The sequence below is a fragment of the Podarcis tiliguerta genome, assembly GCF_965153285.1.
Source record: "Podarcis tiliguerta genome assembly, chromosome: 10".
Taxonomy (NCBI): domain Eukaryota; kingdom Metazoa; phylum Chordata; class Lepidosauria; order Squamata; family Lacertidae; genus Podarcis; species Podarcis tiliguerta.
This window is the reverse complement of record NC_139543.1, coordinates 60,757,792-60,774,733: the sequence shown is the minus strand read 5'-3', so window position 1 is coordinate 60,774,733 and position 16,942 is coordinate 60,757,792. Positions and strand designations below refer to the sequence as shown.

Below are 16,942 nucleotides of genomic sequence, written 5' to 3'. Positions count from 1 at the left end.
TATCTGTTGCTCCACCGACTTTTGCCACTGGGTGCACCCATCCCTGGTACGTAGTGCTTGGTTTGAAAAAAGTTCCCTACCTCCCCTATTAAATATTTTGCCCCAAATGACTATTTATCGGGAAAGTCCTGGTTTGGTCAGTCACAGTTTCTATTTGGCATGAGAGAGGGAGTCATTTTGGAGCATAGCTGTCAAGCGTCCCTTATTTGGCGGGACAGTCCCTTATCCCAGGGCATGTCCTGCTGCTGTCCCTTATTGACGATGTCCCTTAAATAAGCTACTGAAGGTAATGGGGCCCTTACTATGTCCAGCTGTGCTTTGTCAACAACAATTTGTTGCTGTTTTTTGTGTTGAATATACGCTATATGGTAATTTATAGGACCTAATAGGTATCTAAAGCCATTTGCACGCAACAAAATATGTATTTCATCAAAGTAATTGTTGATCCCTTATTTTGGCTGCTGATCCCTTATTTTTGAGGCTGCTGGTCCTTTATTTTCAAATCTGTAAGTTGACAGCTATGTTTTGGAGTCACTTGCTAAAATAAAACAAGAAATGGGAGAATTGTAGAGTTGGTCTACCTGGTCCAACCCTCCCCCCAGCTCAATGCAGGAAAATCCAGGGCTGGAGCTCTTCAAGAGCTCACCCTGATAACTACAGCATAATCCTGTGCACACTTACTTGGCAGCTGTCACCACTGAATTCAGCAGGACTTGCATAAGGATTGTGCTGCCTAGTGCAACCCTGTAGCAGAATGGCCCTGTTCCAACTAGACCACCAATCACCCTTTTAGAACATCTGTGATTAGTACAATCCTCCAGCCAGAAGGTGGCATCGCAGCCCTACTGAGAGAGGTCACCAGAGCCAGCAGTTCCCCCGCGCATACTTCAGCGGACTTGGAAGCCGGTCACGTTCACGACTGCAGTCTCTAGCCAGGCATCGAGAGAGCGCCGCAGTGAGCAACTTGGCTCCTTTATTTAGGCCATTCTTAAAATCCTTCTGGAACTAATCCCTAAACAAAGGGAAAGCAAGCCGACTGAAAACTTTAACTCACACATGGAAAACCGAAGGAAACTGAGAAAAGCAGTTTCAGAACAGAGGAGCTTCTGATAACACAGAAGGATCCCAGATATGTTGCTGTGCCACTGAAACATGTTGTATCCGTAGCCTACTCCTGAATTTGCACATAGACACTGAAAGCCAAGCAGGACAATGGATTGGGGGTATCAATCTAGCAAAGGTCTCAGGTAGTCTTTTGATCTTTCTTTGCCTCCAAAGCTTATTGGGTGTCTGAGGCCACTTCTCACCTTACACATAAAGCAGTATGATGCCACTTAAACAGTCGTGCTTTCCACCAGAGAATCCTGGGAATTGTAGTTTGTTAAGGGTGTTGGGTTCTATGGAATTGAATCCCACCAGAAAATAGCCACCATCTGGTAGCACCCTTAGTTATTTTCTTGTGGCCACAATAAACTTCTTATTTTCCACTTCCTTTTGCTCCACTTACGTGGCAAACGCATCCTAGACTGGCCCCAATTTGCAAGGTTAATGGTGCTAGAATCCAAATACTATAGATCACTGGACAAAGTCAACATCCCCTCCATTTTGCAGAAGAAGATTAGATCCATGCTTGTCACAAACTTGCTTTCGTGCAACTGATCACCGCTTGGGAGACCCACCTTCCATCCTGCATTGCTGAAGGCTCTACCCTGCCGGTTCGCTTATTTGCAATATCCCGTTCTCCATGGACAGAAAAGCCAAGGAATCTAACGGAAGTGATGCGTAAGTGTCAGACAAAAGGCTACCATGGTTCAAAACATACCCCGGCACTTGCTGTGTGCAAGATAGTAAAGGTAAAGGGACCCCTGACCATTAGGTCCAGTCGTGGTCGACTCTGGGGTTGCGGCGCTCATCTCGCTTTATTGGCCAAGGGAGCCGGCGTACAGCTTCCGGGCCATGTGGCCAGCATGACTAAGCCGCTTCTGGCGAACCAGAGCAGCGCATGGAAACGCCATTTACCTTCCCGCCAGAGCGGTACCTATTTATCTACTTGCACTTTGACGTGCTTTCGAACTGCTAGGTTGGCAGGAGCAGGGACCGAGCAACGGGAGCTCACCCCGTCGCAGGGATTCGAACTGCCAACCTTCTGATCAGCAAGTCCTAGGTTGTGTGGTTTAACCCACAGCGCCGTGTGCAAGATTGCAAGCAGCAATGCACCACACTGACTTAGTGTTCAAGGCACATGTTGCTTTAGCGTTCCTGCACATGCATGTTTGTGAATGTGCATCAGAGACAATAATGCACCTTCTTTCTAGGGCTGCTGCTTAACGCTTCACGAGAAAAGAGGCACTTCATCACCAAGAAAGAGGACAGTGAGCGTAAGAGAAGGATGAGCATAAGCTTTGCAGGTGCTAAACGCTAGGTATCAATGTGCATTTTGAAAGAATAAGCGAGATTGAAATAGAAATGCATCTCACCAGAGCAGGGAAGTCTGTGACCAGGTGGCTCAATCTGCTGTCCAGGTGCCAATTGTTGATGATGGGATGATGGGCAACTTCAAGGCCCCAGGTGCTCTCCCTTCTGATGGTCCTGATCTTGAAACTGGACTTGGACCAGACAACCCTTCAGACAGATGACTTGTTCAAATAAAGGACAGTCCTTTGTAAAGTAGGGCATTACCACCCTGACACTCTCTCTCTCTCTCTCTCTCTCTCTCTCTCTCTCTCTCTCTCACACACACACACACACACTTCTATCAAAAATATATAAAGTTATCCCCCAAGGGGGCAGGGGGAATAGAAATGAAGTCCAATCTCCCAGGAACAAGGATGGGACTTCCTCCCAATTCAAAGGCCTTTTGCAGTTTAAGACTCAAGGCCAGCAGGCAAACATTTAGCTGCCGTCCCTTGTCCTGAGAACTGCTATTTAGTGTGTTATGAAATGAGAAGAAAAGCAATTATTTTATGCAAGGGCAAATACGGAGTGCAACCTAATGGCCTCTTACTTCTTCTGTAACCAGTGGGAGGAAGAGGAGGTGCTAAAGGAGGGTGTTTGGGGGAGGAAGGAGAGGAAGGTTTTGAGCAGAGACCTCAAAATCAGTTTTACCTTTTGAGTCTTTCTGTGGTGGTAGTGGTGGCGATGGGGGGGCAGGCAACACCCGGCCGTGTGTGTATATACAGAGGCCCTCAAACGAGAGTACAGCACTTGTTTTCACCAAACGGCCCCCCCAAAATCTGAAGCTGTTTCGTTGCTTTTGGATTAGCTGAACCTTTTCTAAGTAGAAGACTGGGAAGGTAGCCAGACCCCTCTGGCCTGGAAACAGGGGGTAAATTAATGCCTGGCATTCTGAACTGGGAAGGCAGCCAACGTCTGCTGCCCTGACTGAGGCTGGGGGTAGGCTGAGATTAAACTTGTACGAGGTTGGGATCCGAAGCCCAGGACTGTGTCTTGCCAGAATCTGCAAGTGTTTGGGATTACCTGGATAGTCTTCAGCTGCAGAGTGGGCTGTTTTTCACCTTGGAGGAATTTCAGTCTCAATAAGCTGGCTGGCAAATTAGACGACAGGCCAGATAAATAAGATCAAATCTTTTATTAGGGATGGGGGAATTTTGGTTTCTCATTTTTCCAGCCTTACGTTCAGTTCTCCACATTGGCTTGCAAAACTCTTTAAGTTGCAGGTTTGATGACGAATTAAGTCATCAAATTGCAGATGACACCAAGCTAATCATAGGAATAAAGGTAAAGGGACCCCTGACCATTAGGTCCAGTCGTGACCGACTCTGGGGTTGCGGTGCTCATCTCACTTTACTGGCCGAGGGAGCCAGTGTACAGCTTCCGGGTCATGTGGCCAGCATGACTAAGCCGCTTCTGGCAAAACCAGAGCAGCGCACGGAAATGCCATTTACCTTCCCGCCGGAGCGGTACCTATTAATCTACTTGCACTTCATGCTTTCGAACTGCTAGGTTGGCAGGAGCTGGGATCGAGCAACGGGCACTCACCCCGTCGCAGGGATTCGAACCGCCAACCTTCTGATCAGCAAGCCCTAGGCTCTGTGGTTTAACCTACAGCTCCACCCATGTCCCTTAATAATAGGAATACTGATAGATTATTATTACCTTTAAAGCTGAGAGTTCAAATTGCAAATCTAAAGACTAATTAAGTCATCAAATTTGCAGATGGCACCAAACTTATAACAATAATAATGGCACCAAACTTATAAAATAATAATACATTTAAAGCTGAGAGTTGTTAGGAGACCCCTATTCCCTCCATAGAGCTGCAATTCTTCTTGCCAGGGAACTCTGGGAACTGTAGCTCTGTGAATAGAAGTCTCCTAACAACTCTCAGCACCTTTAAAAAAGCCACAGATCCAAGGATTCTTTGCAGGGAGTCATGATTGTTTAAAGTGGTATGATACGGCTTTAGATGTACACAGATGAGGGCTATATGCATAGGCTCTGCTCTCTTCCAGTATGTGGCCACCAACTACTTACCCTAAGCAAATATATCCCTCAGATGGCAGTTGATTGGAAAGATCTTGCACTGCCTTCAAAGTTGTAGAAAATACTGGGCTGGGTAGAGTGTTAGCCTAACTGGATATGACAAGCTCCTATGAAATGGCTTGATTCAAGCTCAGTTCCAATATTTTCAATGCCATCAAATCATTCTACCATTTTAGGGAAGTTTTTAATGTTTGATGTTTCATTGTGTTTTTAATATTCTGTTGGGAGTTGCCCAGAGTGGCTGGGGACGCCCAGCCAGATGGGCAGGGTATATTATTATTATTATTATTATTATTATTATTATTATTATTCCATCTGGCTGCTCAAAGAAGATTGTATTTGGCAAAGGAGATTTTACAAATTTTAGGGGAAGGTGAACTGCAAATATAAACAGACGTTTCTGTGTATATTAATGTAAAAAATCATAAAAATGAAACACGCGAATTGAAAGAAAAAGAAAATCACAGGCATTGCTCTTAGAATATATTTTAATTTGTTTCCAAAGGATTTTTTCAAAATCACTTATTACATCATAGCTAGAAACTGTATACAAAAAAACCCCAAGATGTGGAATGATGTGGCCTGATCTGTGTGCAGTCTTCTGTCATGATTCCAAAGTGCAAGAATTGGTACTGAAAACAGTAACAATTCCTCATATTCCATAAGCGAAATTAGGGTTTCCAAAAGTGGTGTGCACCAACCGGAAGATTTTGTTTGGATCCCAGTTTGGCACTTCATGAAACAGTCCATCTTGGCCCAAGGCACTTCGTAAGCTGCCTGATTCAGCTTGGGGTCTGTCCTGTCCCCCTTCACTATTGAGAAATTGTGGGTGAACAGAAGTGGGTTGAATTTTCAGAGATACTAGCCCATCCAGAGTACATAAAGCCTGCCAAACTGAAACCATACAGTTGCAGGGGCTTCTGTTCTGGACACCACTAAAATGTGCCTCCCCCTCCAAAAAATGAATTGTTTATAACTTTATTTTGGGATGGCAGAATTTGATGAAATTTGCAGACAAGGTCACAGCTTCTAAAGGCACATATCCTATCAGATTTCGCAAGGATAGCTTGCAGTGGTTTCCCCACAAGGGCACCCATCACTGAGTCCACCATTTCACACACACACCCCATTTACAATTGGGAAATCTGAAAATGGCTATAACTCCCTTTTCCTTTAGACAGAAGTGGATGAAATTCTCAGGCATACGGCCACCTCCAGAGTGGATAAAGCCTGCCAATTTATATGCACATAGCGGGTTTTGTGCAGGGCAACTGTAAAGTTTCTTTAAAAAAGAAAGGAAATGTGGATAACTTTTCTATGTTGAGGTGGTATTGGACAAAGGACAGCCACTGAAGTTGTAGGTTGAACAAAGGATGGAAGCCCTTCATCTTCTCATGGATTTTGTGGGCAACTGGTCTGAAAATTACAGACACAAGGTACACCTGAGTAAGAAATGTATGAGCTGAGACAAATAAGCCCAGGAGCTTTTGTGATTGCCACTTTTAAAATAGATTTGGGATTGGAAAGAACTAAAAGGGATTCACTTTCCAGGTAAAATTATTCCCTCTGATTACAAGCTTTGTTGATCAGTCAGCAGGGTTCCTCCACGACTTTCTCCTCATAGTGACATTTACTCTCCTTTCCTTCACCTTGGCACAATGGTAGGTTTAGAGAGCCACAATCATTTTGAGCAGACACTTGCCTGCAACATTTTAAAAAATGTTTGGATCACTGAGGGGCCACAAAGCACTCCAGGGCTCCCTATTTCAGTGTGTGCTGCCTCATACAGATCCCACTTCACCTCTGACAAGCCCAAAACCCCCCGAGGTGCCCCACAGCACCTTGGAATTTATCTAGGTCTGATAAACACCACTAGTTTACAAAGAATCATGGAAGCCTTATTATTTCCTGCTCAATTTTCATGGGACCATTTGTCCCCTGTGAAGGTGGAGGGTAAATTTTGGCTGCTTTGGGAAAAATTTCTGAGAATTTTAGAGACTTATGGAGTTGGTAGGCTTGACTTACCTTGCTTAGTATGATAGACAAATGAATAATAATGAGCAAGAGGTTGTGTTTATCTTCTTTACTTTCTTGGATTTTTTTTTTAAATAAAAGGTTCCCCAGCTGCTTGGAACAACTACAAAGCTTTTTTAAAAAAATGTACAAAGGGGGGGATTTATTGGGCACCCCAGGTCACCCCACCCACCAAAATGATCTCAGTCATTTCCTACCCCCAATCAGAAGATTCAGTGATCTAGTGGCTTCCTGTCCCTCACAATGATTAAGGCAGCAATCCTATGAATAATTGCTTGCTAATAAGCCCCACTGAGCTTCATGTGAATAAACATTATGGGATCAGACTGTAAATTATGAAAGTGCAATCCTTTATGTATAATAGCAAAATACGTGCAAATTTGCGTTACTGACAGAAGCTATAGAACGCAACTTTTCTTAGAAAGAAGCTGGGTTACTTTGAAAGAGAATTGTGTTGCTTATTTATGTCTTTGGAGTAAAGTATATACTGTACACAACCCAGATTGTAAATTGCATTGTTAGTTAGCAGCAGACACCCCCATCCCCCAATAAACCACACCAAAAAGTCACCCAAACCCTTCCAAATATCTGGAGTATAATAGCTGCCCTTCAAGCTACCTGGAGGAGTGTCAAAGAAGTTATTTCCTAATCAGCCTGACCTAGCCATGTTCAGTTGCGAGTCGGTCCTTACTTAATAGTAAGGCTTGGGATTAAAATGCCAGTCTTCTTTTTTCAAAGAGTGATATGACGACCTATTGCAGAAGAAGGGTTGAGACATTGCATCTACCCTCTCCACAGGAGCTGCTCGTCAGGCGGGGCAGAGCTGCAACGATAGCTTCTGTGCAGCGCAATTGCTGCAGCTTAGTGGGATAATGAGCTGTGAGATGTCGGAAATGCTGGTGCGGTGCAAACACCCCAGTGGAGCCAAGCCAGTGCTCCTGTCAGTGTGTTTACACCGCGCTGACCTCCCCATTGCCTTGCTCCTCCCTATCTTACCTCCTGGCCGCCATACTGAGTGCTGTAGGAAACCAACTCCAAAAAATAAATTTATTAGATAGCTAAGTAGTCCACCATAAGCTGAATTCACTCAGACACAGAAGGCTTCTAAGATGCTTGCCCTACCTTTTAAGTGTAGCGGTGAGCAATCGTCATCCTATGAGTGCCTCGGAGTTGACATTTTGCCCTGTAAAACGGGGGGGGGGGGGAGTCTTTGGTGTGCCAGATATTGTTGGACTTCACTTCCCATCACCCCCATGGTCAATGGCCAGGGATCATGGTAGTTATAGTTCAACAACATCTGGAGCGCTGGAAGTTTCTTGTCCCTGCTCTTAAACATCAACAGAATAATAATAATAATAATAATTGGGAGCAATTGTTACAATGGCACAATGGTTTCTCAGTCATGCTGAGATGGCAAACCAGCCACAACCACTCCAAACGGAAGATTCTCTCAAGGAATGCTGCATACATTAAGCCATATTTTTGTTTCATGTGGGGAAGGAAGAGTTTTGTTCTGCATTTTGCGAAAGGCAAATGCAATATTGCATTTTTAAAGGCCTCTACAAGTTCTAGAAAGGTGTTTGGAAGGTTATTGTATTTCGCAAAAAGTTGTGCCCGCCCACCTAGCTCTCTCATTCAAACACGTTAACTTATAATGAAACGTAGGCCAGAATTTTCCACGTTGGAAGAGAGACCCCATAAAAATACATTAAGTCTTCCTAAAGTCGAGTTTCTTTCTCTGGCCAGTAGGTTGTCTGAATCACGTGGTCACTATTGACGAAGTCGCTTTTCCTGCTTTTAACAGAGGTGCTCTCTCTCTCTCCAATGGCTGGGATGGTTTCGTTGTGTGGGGTGTATCTTTTCTTCAGGATGATCAAGACAGCAACACTTAAGAAGGTAGACATGGTGCCGAGAACAACAGTCAAGCCCAGATAGATATACCTGTGAGGCAAGAAGAATTTTGAATCCATTACTTGCACTGGTGCTTCTTTGCTTGGTTGTGTTGCCAAAACTCATAATTACCTGAATTACCATAAAATATGGATTTGCCTTAGTGCTAATTCTCAGATGCGATATTAGAACCATAGAATCATAAAACTCTAGAGTTGGAAGGTACCCCGAGTCCAACCCTCTGCAATGCAGGAATCTCAGCGATAGCATCATGAGAGAGGACCATCCAACCTCTGCTTAAAAGGTAAAGGTAAAGGTACCCCTGCCCGTACGGGCCAGCCTTGACAGACTCTAGGGTTATGCGCCCATCTCACTCAAAGAGGCCGAGGGCCAGTGCTGTCCGGAGACACTTCCAGGTCACGTGGCCAGCGTGACATCGCTGCTCTGGCGAGCCAGAGCCGCACACGGAAACACCGTTTACCTTCCCGCTAGTAAGCGGTCCCTATTTATCTACTTGCACCCGGAGGTGCTTTCGAACTGCTAGGTTGGCAGGCGCTGGGACCGAGCAGCGGGAGCGCACCCCGCCACGGGGATTCGAACCGCCGACCTTTTGATCGGCAAGCCCTAGGTGCTGAGGCTTTAGCCCACAGCGCCACCCGCGTCCCTTAACCTCTGCTTAAAAACCTCCAAAAAAGCAGAATCACCAGTTGTACTGTCGAACAGCTCTTACTGTCAGAAAGTTTTTCCTGATGTTAAGTTGGAATCTCCTTTCTTTAAACCATTGGTTCGAGTTGAATATATAACATATATATATATATACATATTATTATGTATTGGTGTTGCTGCTGTTATTAATTATCATTCATAATTAACAAGCATTATTTATTATTAGTTAATGGTAATAAAATTGCTATTGTTTATTGTATTTATTAATTATAAACTAATTTTAATATAATTGTTATATTTTGTTGATTGTGATTACTATTGATTACGATCATTATTTTTATTACTATTAGAATGAGCTTCTGAGAAGTTTACAGGTAGAAGAAACCCAGTTACACAAGCATCAAGAAGTAAAGATCCATACTGAGAACACACAACAAAACAATTCCATTGTTCTGTGTATGGTCTGAATCAATATGAATTGCACTCTGTTTTTCTCGCAAGGTCATTTACAGCACACCCTTCCACCAACTCTGCTGAGAGACCAGCTTCATCAGGCACGCTCCAGGTAATTTGAAAAACATATTCCACATCAATAGAATTAAGCAAATGCTTGCCTGCTAAATGGCTTTCCCATTTACAGGCAACCACCCACTTTGCGTTAAGAACATGATATTTGTAAGGCCGTGAACTGTGGGCAACCCTTAATTTAGCAGAAATTGCTTGTTGACCTTAGAATTTAGAGGCAAACGTCCTCCAGGTCTCTATCAGGATTTAGCTGGCTTAGATGTAGGCTGCCATGCCCTTCTGTGACTTCAGAGCAGCTAAGCCAATGGCAGCCAGAGGGGACTCCTCTTGCTTATTCACATCCTCTATAACATCAGAGGTGACCAGCAACCTACTGACAGCTGATTCCCAAAGGATCTAGGTTCTCCAGTTATCACTGAACTACAAGATGATTCTGAAGGGACGCGGGTGGCGCCGTGGGTTAAACCACAGAGCCTAGGACTTGCCGATCAGAAGGTCGGCGGTTTGAATCCCCGCGACAGGGTGAGCTCCCGTTGCTCGGCCCCTGCTCCTGCCAACTTAGCAGTCCGAAAGCAAGTCATAGTGCAAGTAGATAAATAGGTACCGCTCCATCGGGAAGGTAAACGACGTTTCTGTGTGCTGCTCTGGTTCACCAGAAGCAGCTTAGTCTTGCTGGCCACATGACCCGGAAGCTGTACGCCGGCTCCCTCGGCCAATAAAGCGAGATGAGCGCTGCAACCCCAGAGTCGGCCATGACTGGACCTAATGGTCAGGGGTCCCTTTACTTTAAGAGAAGATTCTGAAGAGAGTTACAAATGCAGAATAGAAATCTCAAACGTAGTTACCTGAATGCATTCGAATCGTACAGCCTGCAAGCTCCCTGACCTCCACACCTTTTGCTTCCCCATTTGAGGCATGTTGTGTCTATTGAGACTCCAAAGTACACTGGAGCCGGGATCCCTGCTGTACAAAAAAACCCAGATAAATATTAGGGGTCATGTCCCGACTCACTCTGCCCATCAACTCCCCTGCCATTCATAGAGTCATATGTAGAATTGGAGAGTTGGAAGGGACGACGTGGATCATCTCATCCAAGCCCCTGCAATGCAGGAATCTTTTGCTCAATGTATCACTTGAACCCACAACCCTGAGATTGACACACCCCCCCCCAGAGCTTCCCCCTTCCATGCAGCCACTAAGGTGACTTCATGCAAATCCAGAGTCATGATGTGGCACTGCAAATCCTCCAATGGGCATAGCTGTCATTTGCCCGATAATAAATGTTGGAAATGTAAAGAGGTTGAAGGTACATTCTTTCACCTTTGGTGGACGTGCCCAAAGATCAAGGCATTCTGGGAGACGATTTATAATGAGCTGAAAAAAGTGTTTAAGTACACATTCCCGAAGAAACCAGAAGCCTTTCTCCTGGGTATGGTTAGCCAACAGGTGTATAAGAAGGATAGGACCTTTTTTATGTATGCTACAGCAGCAAGAATACTCATCGCACAGTATTGGAAGACACAACAGCTACCCACGCTGGAAGAATGGCAGATGAAAGTTACTGACTACATGGAACTGGCAGAAATGACCGGCAGAATCAGAGACCAGGGAGAAGAGACGGTGAAGGAAGACTGGAAGAAATTTAAAGATTATTTACAGAAATATTATAAGATAATGAATGTTTGATGACATCAGATTGATTATAAATGGTTATTAGTAAAAAAGTAAATAGAAAAAGATCCAACATTTTTAGATATAAGGAAAAGTAATTATATATTATACATTAAGACGATTATAAAATTAAATTATGACAGAGGGAAAGAATTTGTGGACAGAATATATGATTGGGAATACAGTGAAGGGAGGTCTGGGGAAGTCGGGGAAATAAGTTAATGAAAAGAATATAAGGAGACAGAAACTGTTTTTAATATTTTTTCTTTTTCTTTTTTATGCTCTATTGCTTTGTGTTTGTGTGTTGTAGTATTTTTCTGTTAGTTTCTTCTGTTGTGAAATTTTTTGTTTGTTGTTGTTTTGTGTTTACTGTAAAACCCAATAAAAATTTTATAAAAAAAAAAAAAAAAAGGGAAGCGTTGACAGCTATGCCAATGGGTGCTGTTGCGAACCGCCCTGAGGCCTGCGGGTGACGGGCGGCGTACAAATTAAATTAACAACAACGATAAATGTAACTAATGAATAAATGCCAGGGAGACGCAAAGTCTGACTCATACTTACCAAGAACTCGGATGGCTAAAGTGTAGATGCCCAATGCAAAAGATTTGAGGTGTGGGTTGATGCATCTGAAATACACAAAGCACAAAACCTTCATTTATAAAAGGCATGACGTTCAAAACACATTGTTGCGGGAACTTAGCTGCAAAGGTGTGCTTATCTCGAGGAGGAACTGCCTGTCATTTTTACAGGGCGGTTGTGACTCAGCAAAGAAAGTGAGAGAGGCTTGCAGGGGTGGAAAGAGGGTTGGAGAATCTAGTAAACTCTAGCCAGGGGTAGGCTTGTTGGATCTGCTTTATATTCCTGTATATGGCAGTATAATGAAAAGGATGTGATTCCTTTTCATTCTAATTTTTAACCAATAATTTATCAGGGCGTTTACACTTCTACATCTGCATAAACCTTTTCATATACGCTATATCTTCAAATAAAATTTCCTCCGCTTTAAAAATCCCAGGAGTTAGTCTTGGCATTATACTGCCACCTTTAGGATTCTAAGATGAATTACACTTGGAAGTTCAACATTATTAACCCCCCTCCCCCCCTTTCTCAGATCTAATATGAAGAAATATTTTCAGAAACAGGCTTCCATCAGGTGGTCTGCTAGTCTTTTTTTAATCCCAAATGCTTAATTTAAAACCAGAAAGCTTCCACAAGCGAAGAAAGCCTTCAAATTTAAAAGAGGAGGGATTGGGGCATTTCCCAAACTTGCAGACGGTAACAAAAGAAATGTACCAGCTGCAGTAAAACTTTGATCAGCTTATCAGGTGCACCTGCAAATCAAGGAGCTAGGAAACAGCACACATTCGACAATGTGGATAGAATGTTGGTATCGACCAATGGCGGCTCAGATGCGATATTAACCCTCCCCCTTGCAAATCCCAGTAACAGAAACTCTGTGAACCTAGAATCATAGAATCATAGAGTTGGAAGAGACCACAAGGGCCATCGAGTCCAACCCCCTGCCAAGCAGGAAACACCATCAGAGCACTCCTGACATATGGTTGTCAAGCCTCTGCTTAAAGACCTCCAAAGAAGGAGACTCCACCACACTCCTTGGCAGCAAATTCCACTGTCGAACAGCTCTTACTGTCAGGAAGTTCTTCCTAATGTTTAGATGGAATCTTCTTTCTTGTAGTTTGGATCCATTGCTCCGTGTCCGCTTCTCTGGAGCAGCAGAAAACAACCTTTCTCCCTCCTCTATGTGACATCCTTTTATATATTTGAACATGGCTATCCTATCACCCCTTAACCTCCTCTTCTCCAGGCTAAACATGCCCAGCTCCCTTAGCTGTCCCTCATAAGGCATCGTTTCCAGGCCTTTGACCATTTTGGTTGCCCTCCTCTGGACACGTTCCAGTTTGTCAGTGTCCTTCTTGAACTGTGGTGCCCAGAACTGGACACAGTACTCCAGGTGAGGTCTGACCAGAGCAGAATACAGTGGCACTATTACTTCCCTTGATCTAGATGCTATACCCCTATTGATGCAGTAACCTGTTATATGGCTGTAAGACACTTGCATGCAAAAGAAGACCAAGGGATCTCCCTCTGCCCCTAATGTTGCACTCGGCTAGCTCCACCCCCGATACCCATACATTTAGTGAAGGCCTATAATGAGAGACTTTGACTTGGTAGGTTCAGCCCTTGTCCCTACAAATGCCTAGGAACGTGGCTGGAGCTGTGGTCTAAACCAGTGTGCCTCTTGGGCTTGCTGATCAGAAGGTCGGTGGTTCGAATCCCCGCAATGGGGTGAGCTCCCATTGCTCTGTCCCAGCTCCTGCCAACCTTGCAGTTCAAAAGCACGCCAGTGCAAGTAGATAAATAGGTACCGCTCCTGCAGGAAGGTAAATGGCATTTCTGTGTGCTCTGGTTTCTGTCACAGTGTTCCGTTGTGCCAGAAGCAGTTTAGTCACGCTGGCCACATGACCCGGAAAGCTGTCTGCAGACGAACGCCGGCTCCCTTGGCCTGAAAGCGAGATGAATGCCGCACCCCATAGTCACCTTTGGCTGGAGTTAACCGTCCAGCGGTCCTTTACCTTTACTATAAATGCCTGGCTTTCACTCGGCAGCATTGTTTTCAAGTTCACAGACCTTATTTGCCTCACAGCCCCACAATGTTCCGCATTTGTAAGAACTCAATCGTTTAGTGTGGCATGCCCCAAACTTTGGAACTCTCTGCCGATTGATACCAAGCAGGTGCCTTCACTGACCTCTTTTCTGTGCCTGCTAAAGACATTCTCGTTTTGACAAGCCTACCCGGATGCACTGGCTCCCGGTGGAGTACAGGATCAGGTTTAAGGTGCTGGTTTTAACCTTTAAAGCCCTATACGGCCTAGGACCCTCGTACCTACGGGACCGCCTCTCCTGGTATGCCCCACAGAGAAACCTACGGTCTGCAAATAAAAACATCCTGAAGGTCCCAGGCCTCAGAGAGGTTAGGCTGGCCTCAACTAGAGCCAGGGCTTTCTCAGCTGTGGCACCAATCTGGTGGAACGCTCTGTCACTAGAGACTAGGGCCCTGCGGGACCTGACATCTTTCCGCAGGGCCTGTAAGACAGAGCTGTTCCACCAGGCCTTTGGTCAGGGCGCAGCCTGACCCCCTCCTCTGGCAATCTGCACAGGGTCTTGCTTGCTGGTTGCCATCAATTTGTTTTTGATTGATTTTATGGTGAAAAGTTTTTAGAATGTTGGATTGTTTTGGTTGTTGTTAGCCGCCCTGAGCCCAGCTTTGGCTGGGGAGGGCGGGGTATAAATAAAATTTTATTATTATTATTATTATTATTATTATTATTATTAGAAAGTTGAGGTACTCTTAATCAACTTCAGTATTTTACCTTCATAAGCAGGGTTGTAATTTTCTCTCAGCTTTCTCGTTTTAGCTTTCGGTGTAACGCTTTGAGGGGTTGCTGTTTTTGTTTTGCAATCAAGTGGCGCTTAAATTTAATGAAATGAATAAATAAATACAAAATGTTTTGTGGTTTCCTGCCCCACTTTCCACTGATAGCCACTGACATGGAATGCTGGAAGCGCTGTAACTTAAGTGGTAGAGCAGGGATGTCCAACCAGTAGATTGTGATCTACTGGTAGATGCCCAGCTGATCCTGGTAGATCACAGGATCCTTATCGTGTACAAAAAGTCACAGTCTCTTGGGAGTTGGATATGCCAATAGAGCATCTGTCTTGCATAAGGAAAGCTCCAGGTTCAATCCCCAGCATCTGCAGGTAGGGCTGGGAGAGAACCCAGCTTGAAATCCAGGAGAACCACTTTCAGTCAGTGTAGATTAAAGGTAAAGGTAAAGGGTCCCCTGACCATTAGGTCCAGTCGTGGCCGACTCTGGGGTTGCGGCACTCATCTCGCTTTATTGGCCGAGGGAGCCCGCATACAGCTTCCGGGTCACGTGGCCAGCATGACTAAGCCGCTTCGGGCAAACCAGAGCAGCATACGTAAACACTGTTTACCTTCCCACTGGAGTGGTACCTATTTATCTACTTGCATTTTGACGTGCTTTCGAACTGCTAGGTTGGCAGGAGCAGGGACCGAGCAACGGGAGCTCACCCCGTCGTGGGGATTTGAACCGCCGACTTTCTGATCTGAAAGTCCTAGGCTCTATGGTTTAACCCACAGCGCCACCTGCGTTCCACCAGTGTAGATTAGAGTTTCCGAAACTTGGGTCTCCAGCTGTTGTTGGACTACAACTCCCATCACTCCTAATTAGCAAGACCAGTGGTGAGGGATGATGGGAACTGTCGCCCAAAAAACAGCTGGAAGCCCATGTTTGGGAAACCCTAGGGTAGATAAGTGCTGGGTTTATGGACCAATGGTCTGACTCAACTTCTCATGTCAAAAATGCAGAAAACAATCATGTCAACATCAGGCAAGTTCCACTAGATCCCAGCTGGAAGACCTGTTGCCCTCCAGGTGTTGCTGGAGCCCACCTCCCATAAGCCCCAGTTGGCTCAGCCAACAGTTAGAGATGGTGGGAACTTAAGTCCAAGAAAATCTGGGGGACCTCAGGCCCTCTGCTAGACGAAGATCAAGTGCTCTACTTCTGGGCTAGCTGTTGAGGAGGGGGAATTTGACACCAATGGCAAAGGATGCTTAAGGAATTTGATTTCTGATCCACACTTCCTGGGTGGGGAAAAAAAATTACCACAAACATTAAAGCACACATTTTAGGATAAAATATGTTGACAACTGTGTGCAATGGGATAATTATTTTTTTTTACATATTTAAATTAAGTTTTTGAAAAATCATGTATGCATGTGAATGTGTGTGTGTTATATAAATAATATACATAAATATGACACACACAAAATGCAGATTAATGCTGAAATAGGATGGAATCAATGAGCACATGAGACAGTGACATAGTCATAGACTGATCTGTCCACTCCTGCTAAATTTCCATTCCTACATAATTCCCTTTAGCACTTGGGGATATGTATTGCGTTTAGTGGGAACGACTCAGCTATTCACCGTAGGAGTAAAATGTATCCAGGAGTCCCTCCAATGGACAGGGTGAAAGATGTGATTACTGATACAACCAGAAAATAGAGGAACATTTTGGGGCATTCGTTTCCTTTTTGGCATGGTCCCATCACAGCTGAAGACTGCCTTGATGACAATTCCGTGATCCCCACACAGCTGCAGTTATAAAATATCTGGAACGAAGCACATAAAAATGTGGGTTCAGAAACTGGTGTATGGTGAATATGACATGCAAGGCTAATCATGGACCAAGTTACAGAAAATCAAGGCCTTTAAAAAAATAAGAATACAGTGGTACCTCGGGTTACATACGCTACAGGTTACATACGCTTCAGGTTACAGACTCCGCTAACCCAGAAATAGTGCTTCAGGTTAAGAACTTTGCTTCAGGATGAGAACAGAAATTGTGGTCTGGCAGTGTGGCGGCAGCGGGAGTCCCCATTAGCTAAAGTGGTGCTTCAGGTTAAGAACAGTTTCAGGTTAAGTACGGACCTCCGGAACGAATTAAGTACTCAACCCGAGGTACCACTGTAAAACCAGCACATTGTTCCTAACAGTTTAAAAAGCAAAACATTCCCAAACACTGTGAGAAGTTTTTGAATGCT

General features: G+C 44.5%; 1 protein-coding gene and 1 long non-coding RNA gene across 3 annotated transcripts in view; one reads left to right on the top strand and one right to left on the bottom strand.

Annotated features, from left to right (window-relative positions):
* Positions 1-1,615: 1,615 nt before the first annotated feature.
* Positions 1,616-9,550, top strand: LOC310659315. Its single transcript, XR_014502749.1, has 3 exons — positions 1,616-1,782; positions 2,316-2,408; positions 9,444-9,550. It is a non-coding gene; the product is annotated as an uncharacterized lncRNA (long non-coding RNA).
* Positions 4,974-16,942, bottom strand: part of SLCO1C1 (solute carrier organic anion transporter family member 1C1) — a 33,910-nt gene continuing 21,941 nt past the window's right edge. For both annotated transcript variants that reach the window (XM_083402037.1, XM_083402038.1), the window contains exons 12-15: positions 16,326-16,510; positions 11,851-11,915; positions 10,464-10,581; positions 4,974-8,478 (exon numbers count right to left, since the gene is read on the bottom strand). In XM_083402037.1, the coding sequence (XP_083258163.1) occupies positions 8,256-8,478; positions 10,464-10,581; positions 11,851-11,915; positions 16,326-16,510 (591 nt within the window). In that variant the 3' untranslated portion in view covers positions 4,974-8,255. The remainder of the gene's footprint in view (positions 8,479-10,463; positions 10,582-11,850; positions 11,916-16,325; positions 16,511-16,942) is intronic.